Consider the following 10,397-nt stretch of genomic DNA (forward strand, 5'->3'; position numbering starts at 1 on the left):
CGACACGAGCGTCACATAAAGACTGAAAATCTGTGTCCCTGACGAACCCCCCAGATACCGAACAGATACTGGCACTCGAACCCCTGGTATCTCTGAGAGAAAACTATGGTCAAATGGGTTATTTACTTGGTCCATAGGTAAAATAATCGTCCGTTAAGATGAGCTTTTGTAAATACGCTTAGCTATATAATAAGGTGAGCCGCCACATCCCAGACTTACTGGTCAAGGGCTGCGACAGCTCACCAGCTTACAATCCTTTAAAGTAAATAATGAAACTAAAATAAAATAATGAAAGAATGAAAATTTTGAGCTCAGTGATATGGTAGAGATGATGATATTCATTATGTCACGAGTGTAGTAAAAAATAAATAAATAAATAAATAAATAAAATAATTGTGTGAGCTGAGCTGAACTAAGCTAGCCATGATTCGCTCTGTTGTTCAGTCAGATCGAGCGGACATGCAATCTCTAGGCCCCGTCCGCTTTACTTCTATTTGTTAGGCCTACCTTGCACACTAATCCGTCACGAAAACGGAAACGCTCTTTGAAAACGCCGGCTTTGCGATTTGGTGTGGACGGAAAACATTTGGAAAACGGAGCTTTTCAAAAACGATTTCGTCGCGATAATCATGTGATTTCCTCAAGCACAAATCCGAAATGACCGGTGATTGTTGCGTTTTCAAATATCTCTAGCGTTGTGTGGACGAAAAACATTTGATACGTTTTCAAGGAGAAAACGCCATTTTCAAATTTTTCCGGCGTAGTGTGGGAGGGGTCTTACCTTCTCATTAGTTCCCTACTTTCGTAACAACCCAATTTCGCTTGTCACGCAACCTTTGAAATCGATTGACAAGAAAGGCAAACACGTCTTTGTTTTGTTATTCTTGTCGTTTTAATATAACCAATTTGCATCGGCCCTGTCTGACCCGACTCTTTCAAGAGGTCGCTTTTGCTCCGTGACAGGAAGTTCGTATTTCTTCTTCGGACTTGCAGTGCAATAACTGCTCGTTTTCAAATGATTCATGAACGCTATATAAAACTGAATTTTATCATGACTTATGTGTAAATAATATTAGTCTTCCATTTTTTATTTGTTTTCGATGTAAAGCCAATATACTTAACTGTGACTTTTTCAAAAAAAGCTATATTCCTGTCCGAAATAACGAACAAAATGTTTTTACATTTCATAGAAATTCATGATGGGGCCAATCATGAATTTTGAATCAACACAAAGCATGTTATGAAGTTTTAATACTATCTGCCGGCGGCCTAAAACTTCAAGAAAAACAAATTACTTCGTAAGTTGTAGTGATACGATCACGCTTATCGCGAAAGATACAGCGATATGAATTAAACATAAACTTATGTAATGATATAAAAAAGAAACGCAATTAAAATCGCGATATTGTGCTTGTCAGACTGGAAAAAACATTTTTGGGATTCCTGATTAGATATTTGTGGCTATTTTCCGCGTTCAATGCTTCTGGAACACAAGGGAAGATTCCCTGGCTCGTCGATTTCATCAAATTATCGCCTCTTGCCTCCCCCGGAGAGTAGAGTTTTCGCACGTTTCTAGGTAGCTGGCTGTCGAGTCATGCATGCATGTTTTAGATCTTGACGAGTAGAGAGTCAACACAGCTAAATAAAATGTAGCAACGCTGCATAATTATCCAGTTCAACAAAGCTTCGATACCAGACTGCTAAGTTTGGTTTCGTCGAGAAAAACACCCCGGTATCGCCCGAAGAGGAGATATGGAGCAGCAATATTGAAGCGTGTGTGTTGATTTTAGCGCTAAGCCGATCTTCGCAGCAGTAAACACTTACGAATTGCGCTTTTGTATGGCTTGGACTCTGCCGATGTGCCTTGAGCAATGGCCGAAGACCCTGATCAGCTGAAAAACGTTTTGAAAGAACGGGCGGTCGAGTTGTACAATCTATGCGACCAAGACGGGAAAGGTTACATCACCGAGAGCGAGCTTCAAGGTGTTATCGCCGAGCTCGGATTGCCTCTCGATGCGAACCAAGTTAAGCAGACTTTCAATGAACTCGATGACGACGAGAACGGCTACTTGACTTTAGAGGAGTTCACTGCGGGGTTTGGCCTTTTTCTGGGCATTCATTCGGACGATGAAGGCAACAGCGAGCTACAAGAAATCACGTCAATCAGCGATCCCGGTCGGGAACTGTTCTTCTTGTGTGACCCAGAAGGCAAGGGGTACATCACGAAAGCGGATTTAGGACGGGTGGCCGACGATTTGAACTTGAATTTCGAACAGCTCGATTTTATTTTTGATAAGCTTGATATTGACAAAAATGGACGCTTGACGCTCGACGAATTCGTCGAGGGATTTGGCGCATTTCTCGCCGATGGCAATAACGGTTCGTCGGAACTCAACTCGTCAATACACGACCCCAATTTGAAAGATGAGTTTACAAAGGAAGGCCCACCGGACGGGCATGACATTTTCGAAAGCTTGGAAGCTGGACTAGAATCTCCAACGCAGGCATCCGAAGATGCGTTATTTCGAGAAATTGTGGAAAGTGTCGGAGAGGACATTTTCACGGGGTAAAGTTACAGCTCTTGTCACTGTTTATGGATTGCCCATTTAACGGGTTATGTTGATACTTACGCATATCAAATTTGGCGCCTCGGCGAGCTTATAATAACAGCTGAAACTTCTCATTGTTATTATTGCTTCGTGTGTGTGTGTGTGTTTTCTTTTTGAAAGCGTGTTTTGGAAAGAGCGCACTTGATAACGATAGTCGTGATTTGGTACAGTTTGGAACCTTTTAATTTGTCGCGTTGTTAAGTTCATATCGCCTGCAGCACTAAATCCGACGAAAGAAAAGCTTGTTTACACGTGTCTCTAGCCAGATAGGTTACCTTTTCTTCTCGTGGCTTTTCGAACAAGCGATCACTCCGATCAAACGTTCGATTTCACTGAAATGCACTTCAAAGGTTTTGCTTTTATGAGCGGAAGCGATTAGCATAGCTATAAAACCATCGTTAACAAAAGGCGGAAAAACTCCAGGTTATAATTATACGGAGGCTGTATTGTAAACAGGTATTATTCGCCTGTTCATCACATTAAACAACAGTGGCTGAACTGTTGTCATATTGTTTAAAGAAAAAGGCAATAAGTCCTAGCGTTCTACAATTTCAGGCATTTTAACTTTGACAATCAAGTGTGAGAATTTTTTTCCGAGTGAAAAATTCCGTGAGCCCTGGCGTGAAATCAACAACAAATTGTCAACGTCTCTAGCGACGAACAAGTTTCAGTTGAATTTTTAATTACCTATTGCATTTCTAATTTTCACCGTCAAAGTGATTGCCTAAGTGATGCGTTTTGATCAAAAATCGAAGAGTAGACAAACAACGGGTCTACACCTGCCAGGAATGAGCCGGACGAATCAATCCGAGCTGCTTTTAAAATCTATTTCCAGCAGCGTAATTTATCCCGATATTTATCTTATCATCAGATTATGTAATTGCTTTCAAACTGCTCACTTTGGTCAAATCACACTCGTTATTGTTTTATTTACCGCTTTATGTTTTGCTTAGATCGCTGACAAAGGATCAGCTGCATGACCTTTGGGAGGCTCTTCGCAAAAACGATGTACGCGGACTGCAGAAATTCGAGGAGTTTCTAGGCAAGGTGTCTGGTGAGATCCGTCGAGCTAAAATGGACTCCGAACAGCTCGAGTCTGCCCTCAAAAGGTACGCATCTCCTTTACAGCTTAAGAGCGATTAATTGTACTATATTTAATTTGATGACCTCTGTTTAATATTTCATAAGTTATCGGTTCTAGTTGTTTAATTGTAAAGTCTGAGCATTCGGACAAAGTTACCGTTCATGAATAAGGAATATTGTTATGTTTTGTCTAGAAAATGACCATCTGTTCCCCATAGAAATAATAAGCTTAAGAGGATGTTTTGATATTCATATAATTAGCATATCATTCAATTCCTCTGAAACTTGAAAGACGACACTTTTCCTCTCATTTTCTGAGGATAGGATTGAAGTTAAACAGCATTTTGTTTAATGGGATTGGTAGACCAATAGTTAGTAATTCTGGCCACCCCCCTTTTAGGGGTGAAAGATTGGAACATGTCAAAAAATAACAGCAACATTTAGGAAAAAAAGGCATATCTTCATTCCGTCAACTCCTTATATTTCATCTGCTCACTCACTTTTTTTAACTTGATTTTTGTTGTGAATACTGATCTCTTCTCTTGGTACCTATTGTTTTATGTACACTTTGATTGTCTTAAGTTTTTCTTTAAGGGGTTTTCAAGGGCTGTCATTGAGGGCTGTAGCCCATAACACCTGTTACGGCTGAGTACACTTGATGGCGATGGCGCTTGATGTTAGCGGTGGACTTGCTTGTTGTTGATTCAATTCACACATAAAGTAACAAGTTGTTACAGGTGTGAAGATCTCGATTACAAGTGAATTAAAACTTAGTGACAGCCCTGGTGCAACTCTTCATTTGAGGGGTGATAGGGGGGGGGGGGGGAGTGGGGTGGAATCACCATTATGGAGAACAAACCATAAACAGGCTAACTGGAGTTCTCTTCCAACTAACCAGAGTGTTATTCAGGCTCACCCACTACCCTCTACCTGGGGTTGTTGTGGAGTGGTTCTGAACTGATCACATTTTGCATCCAGTCAACAACAGATACACATACTTAAAGCTTGCTTCCGAACAAAATCTGGGAAATTCCAGATTCGGTTCATCTGACGTTCATATTTCTATGTCAACCATAAAACTAGTTCAATAATCAATAAGTTCATGTTCATTTGAATCCCTGGAGCACGTGTGTAGTGAACCCAAGGATCCTTAACTCAAATCACTTTTGTACTCTTCTATATTCATTTACTGTAAACTATTTTCAGGTTTTCTTGGGCTATCAGTGTTAGATAGTTTTCTAATATTGCAATAGTCGACTGTATGGCTAAATATCTGAGGCAGAAACACAGGTGGTACTGCCATAGTAAGCTATATGGGTATGTGTCGCTGTGAAGGGTATGGTTTTCAGGCAGTTAAGTCTGGAATACTAAGGTGAAGAAATTAAACAGTTTTAGACTAGAATACATGTGGGGTAAAATTGACCGGGAACATGGCCAGGGTATATATAATTAAGTCTAGAACAGGGTTCTTTACCCAGGGTTGTATAAATATTAACTTAATTAACAGAAATTGAAACTCAAAAGTGAGAAATTTACTGAAAAAGATGTGTCTTTGTTAGATATTGGTTTAGTTAGTGTCTGTTAGACTATGATAGAGATAAAGGTTCTGCATGTGAAATAGCTAGTCTGGGATAGGGTGGGGGGTTTTGGTGCCTTGTGTAGAATCGGGTTGCAAAATCAAACTAATCATGTTCTCGTATACAGTAAAGGTTCCAGTGTCCCAGTGGCACACCCCTACCCAAAGATTTACAGAGTAAAACCTCTTAGAGAGGCAGATATATGTATATATTTAAAATAATACCAAACTTAATATTGCTCACCTAAATGTAGAGGTCTCCTACATACTTTGCTTTGTGAGCAGAGCAGAGGAAATGCAAGACAGCCCGCACATAACTGTGGGCTGAATACCGGCTGACTAACACGCCTGCTTAGCTGATGGAAGCCGTATGAAAAGAATACTCTTTTCCAGAGCATTCTGTGCCAGGTCAATTCACTAATTTTGCTCTTTCTCCTTCCTAGTCTTGAAAACTCTGAAAAAATGAATTGTGTCATAAAAAATTCAACTTAAGCTGTTGAAGGCAAGATGATATGGAAATGAGAATATGTATACAATTGTGTTCTTGTAAAGAGAGGGGTAACTCAATATACTTTAAATTCTCAATTCTCTTGAGGTCAGAGTATTTATTTCTTGTGTTCCACCCCATCCCACCCTTTCTAAACCCTGTGCCCTTGGTTGCTGATGCTAAAAGTCTTTTACTGCTTCATTTTTCGTTTCAATACAGCAAAGCAAATTCTCATGACAAAGAAGTTCAAAGGTTGTACGAGGAGATGGAGCAACAAATAAGGACTGAGAAAGAGAGAATTCGTAATGAGGTAAGCATCCCTAGATATTGCATTATGTGATGCTCAACTAGAGTAAAACATTTCAGCTTTTCAAATACAGAGATTAAATTATATTTCAAAATTTCCACATGGCTTCCATGCATACCATATTGCATGTCGATTTTTGTAATTCTATGGGAAAACCTAATGACTGGAGCACTTTCCATTCAACCAAAAATTTGAAGCTTTCAAAATGGGGACAAATGATACAAAAATTTCCTGAGAAAGTTTCTAGAAAATCTGGAAATTGTAATTGTATTTCTTAAAAGCAAACCTGATTCAGCCAAAAATATTGGATTTTCCAGGAGGAAAATCAAATGGAATAGTAGTATGCCAAAAAAAAAATCCCAAAAAATTGGCTATAGCTGCGAGACTGTCTCCGTTTCCAGAAATTTTGTAAAATGGTGTTCCGTACTGATTTGTGATCTGAAGGCTTTTTGAAAGCATCCAGTTGTTAACACTCGGTAAAAGAGATCATTGCAATTGTATTGCCTTGTTAAGGATCAAAGAATATACTGGATAAGAATTGAGATTCATACATTTATAGATTTCCTGAGCTCTAATGTTATTTTCAATTGAAGTCTTATGGATCCTGAAGGGAGGGGGGAGGAGAGTGGGCACTCTAGGAAGTTTTATACAGGGAGCCTCTGCCACGAGGTTCAACCCCTTACCCTTTTGTATACCATTTTCATAGAAAAGCTGCCCCTTTTGTATAAAGGTACCTCTTTCGCATGCCTAGTTTAGAAAACTGCATAAACCCTTGGAATGAAATTAGGGACAATATCATGTGAAAACACCAATTATTATATGACTAGCTCCGTGAGCAGGCAAGATGAATCAAATCCTGTGCTGTGATTGGCTATTGGTGGGCAAGATGGAGCTATCTTGCCCACTCAGGACTATCCGGTGCGTCCCGCAAGAAAAATTTCCCCGAAAGCCATATAATAAATCCTTTATTGACCAAGCTTGTTCGGTCAAGATGGCTGGAGTTTATGGACCTCGACTCGGTCTCGGTCCATAAACACGCAAAAAAGAACTTGGCCAATACCCAGCTATCTTGACCTCACACTTCATCAATAACCCATATGTATTACTGACCAGAAGAGATGTTAACCAAAACACGAGTATTATTTGTTCAGTCCATGTAGTGGCGGCGGTAAGATACTCCGATTTCTCTACCTTTTCATGTACTTCAACATGTAAAATCATTACCCTTCAATATACCTGAAGCCTGAAAAAGGTACCCCTTTTGGACAGAGCCTCCCCATACAGGCCATTATAGGGAGTACCCACCTCCCTCCCCCCCACCCCCTGGTGGAAGTAGAAGCAGATATTTTGGGGTGTAGATGTGCAGTTTGCGTAACTCCTGAAATATAAGAACAGAATTCCTTTTCATTTTTGCAATTTTTTTTTATAATTTTCTCGATCACTTCCTGGCAAAAAGTGCCATGATTGATATTGTCCATTGTCTCTGACGATCCTTGTATCAAAATATCAAGGAAGTGTCAAGAAAGATCACCACGGGCTGAATGAATAATCACTTCTTTGTAGCACTTTCAGTTGATCAAACGTTCTTAACTGTTTTACAAGGTCTGCATTGTAGAACAAAAGGTACCTACCTGGAATAGAGCAAGCGAAATCCTCTTATTCGCTGTTTCCGACATTTCACCTTCACCGAGTCCTTCGTTGGACAATCGTACGGATCTTCAGATTACAGTTGCCCGTATGTATGGCAAAACTTTTTAACCAAAACATTTCCCTTCCACAGTTTCCGCATGCAGCTCGCTTGTGGCAGCCATTTCCACAGGTGACCAGCAGTGACATCTTACGCGCTTGCACTTTTAGCTACTGCTGTACAGCTTAATCGTCTGCTTGTGTTTGTGTTTATTTGTTTGTTTGTTTGTTTGTTTGTTTGTTTGTTTTTCTCCGTGTTTGTCAACAGATCGATAGCCGAGCTTTTTTGGGTCTCTTAAAGAGACCTCTTTCAGGGTGCAAACTGTTTTTCAGGGGTTTGATGGATTTCGTGGTATCAAGAGCATACCAATCCTTTGGTGGTATCTATTTAAGAGAACGTTTGCTAGGGTATCTCGCTTTCGGTCTGTTTGTTTTTGTTTTGCTTTTTTCTTTTATCTGTGCCGCCTTTCCCGACAGTGCGTAAAAAAATTGAATCGATTTTAATTCACATTTCACCCAGCGTGAGCGGACCGCAAGTGTGCATCTAGAAGAAAAAGACGTTGAAATCTCAGGAAAGCTGCTGCTACGCGACTTTCACCCGCCTGTGTTTCGGTTTTCGTGGAGAATCATTAGAATAAGGAAAACCTTGATTATTGTGTTATTCGACTGCCTTCACTTTTAACGGTCACCTGTGAAACGGCTTTTAAGCTAACCACCAGCCGCCAATTTGTTTGTTGTTGTTGTTGTTGTTTTTACCGTCAATGGTCAGAGCTGACATTATGCCCCTCATTAACGTATGTGTTGTGTCTTTTCAGCAAATAAAGCGGGAAAAAGCTCTGAAGGATGAGCTTGTGAGAGAACTGGAAAGCAAGGAGTTAGAAATGCAACTTCTTTTACAAAGGCAAAAATCGGTCAGTCCTCGCACTCTCTTGTTGGGAAAATAGCCGTTCTCTGTTGTATTTCCCATTGTGCTGTGTGGAGTTTATTAAAGCTGACGCAAAGTTAGTTGCTCTAGTTACTTAAGTTAAGGAGAGACTTGAAGACCCCTTCAGTGACTCATGTGAACATTCTCGGGGGGTGGGTATTGGGGGGGGGGGGGGAGGGGAGAAGAATTTAAGATAAGCCTGAACCTCCTCTACTATATACTCTTCTTCGTCTTTGGATGACGCGGCGTCTCAACCGTTTGTGAGGTGGATTCTTGACAAAGAGGTCGACAGACTGCAGTGCGTCGAGTTACGATGAGGAATTAAGTGAGAAATTCAAAAGCTTGGTCGTTCAGTGAATGTGGTGGTAGCCATTCGGTGTCTAAATTTTAAATTTTATGTTATTTATTTACTTTTTATTCATTTATATATTAGCTGGAAGAAGAAATCCGAAAAAAATACGAAATGGAACAGGACATTAAGAATGAGAACGAAAAACTCTTTCAGGTTGGTGAAAAGTTTAATTACAGCTTCAAAGTACAAGCTGCTTTTGTATAGAAACAGGCACAATCCCTCTTTCTGTCTGGCTTTCCATTACATCTGAAGTGTTCCTCAAATAATTGTTTTTGGGTTTCTTTCAGTTTCAAGGAAAGATGTTGAAATCGCCAAAAATGCCTTTATTGGAAAAGCCCGCTTATAATTCTTCAGCGTTTATTAGTCCCGCCCAGTTCTCAGTCTTTGGTTACTAGTTAAGAGTTCCCCGCTCTTCCCCGTCTGCAGGTTTGTGCACAGTATGTCGGAACCCTGCGAGCCCCTTGGCGACCATGGGCGCGTTTCTCTGGGAAAATCCAAGGTTGGATTCTTACATCTATAAAAACGGATTTTCCGTCTTTTACTAAATAGATTGTGCATCAAAGGAACCGAAGGATCCACTCTGAGAAAGAATTCTTTGGTTCGTTTGATGCACCATGATCCGAGTGATCTTGGGTTAATCTGTCTAGTAAAGAAAACGGCAAATCCGTTTTTGAATTTAAGAATCCAATCTTGCATTTTCCCAAAGAAACACGCTCTATGATTCAGTTTTGAGTCCTGCGGTACTAATCCCTCTTCAGAGCTCCACAGGGCTCAAATTAATACATTTAGCCTGTTCCTGTTTACTAAAGCGGGTTTCAAGGTAATGTTTTCAACACATTGATGTATTGTTTATGTTCCACTTAGAAAACAATTCATCTAGAGGAAATGCTGAGTACTTCCGTCAGTTCGTTAGAAGATACCAAGAGTTATGTCAACCAGCTACAGGCTCAAACGGCCATGGAGAAAAAAGAGAGGGCTAGGTATGTGATGAGCTATTTGTAATAACACGAACAAAACCATTAGAGTCACGGTCCGTTACGGGATTGTAAAAACACGTAGTTTAAGCACCCACGACTGCAGCGTCGAGGAGAAAGCCGATTGAAAAATGAATTTATATTTAACCCACGAATCTCACGATAATCTTGAGTCATCCAGTTTGTCTGTTACTGTCAGAGCTACTTCATAACTGAACGTTTAAGGCAGCGTTGAATTCGAAAAATAAAATTTAAAAAATGGCCATCATGACTCACGTTTTGTAGACTATGTAGAATTTGGTCATTTCACGTTGCTGTTTGACAGAAAACAGGAGATAAGTATATAAAGATTTATATACAAGTGCGCAAGGGCAATTCTCATTCCAAACAAAACGGAT

At 40.1% G+C, this 10,397-nt stretch overlaps 1 protein-coding gene across 1 annotated transcript; it reads left to right on the forward strand.

The window, feature by feature from the left end:
- Positions 1-1,558: 1,558 nt before the first annotated feature.
- On the forward strand, positions 1,559-6,095 carry LOC110067015 (EF-hand calcium-binding domain-containing protein 4A-like). The gene is made up of 3 exons (XM_020774283.2): positions 1,559-2,566; positions 3,563-3,718; positions 5,975-6,095. The coding sequence occupies exons 1-3, from the start codon at positions 1,872-1,874 to the stop codon at positions 6,093-6,095; spliced, it is 972 nt and encodes a 323-aa protein (XP_020629942.2). The 5' UTR covers positions 1,559-1,871.
- Positions 6,096-10,397: the final 4,302 nt, after the last annotated feature.

This window comes from Orbicella faveolata, unplaced genomic scaffold (assembly GCF_042242905.1).
Source record: "Orbicella faveolata isolate gen_17 unplaced genomic scaffold, um_ofav_v1 contig_46, whole genome shotgun sequence".
In the NCBI taxonomy this organism is placed as follows: Eukaryota; Metazoa; Cnidaria; class Anthozoa; order Scleractinia; family Merulinidae; genus Orbicella; species Orbicella faveolata.

Coding starts and splice junctions, on each gene's coding strand:
- LOC110067015 (XM_020774283.2), top strand. CDS start 1,872: ATGGCCGAAGACCCTGATCAGCTGAAAAACGTTTTGAAAGAACGGGCG. Junction 2,567..3,562: donor GGAGAGGACATTTTCACGGG/GTAAAGTTACAG, acceptor TGTTTTGCTTAG/ATCGCTGACAAAGGATCAGC. Junction 3,719..5,974: donor CTCGAGTCTGCCCTCAAAAG/GTACGCATCTCC, acceptor GTTTCAATACAG/CAAAGCAAATTCTCATGACA.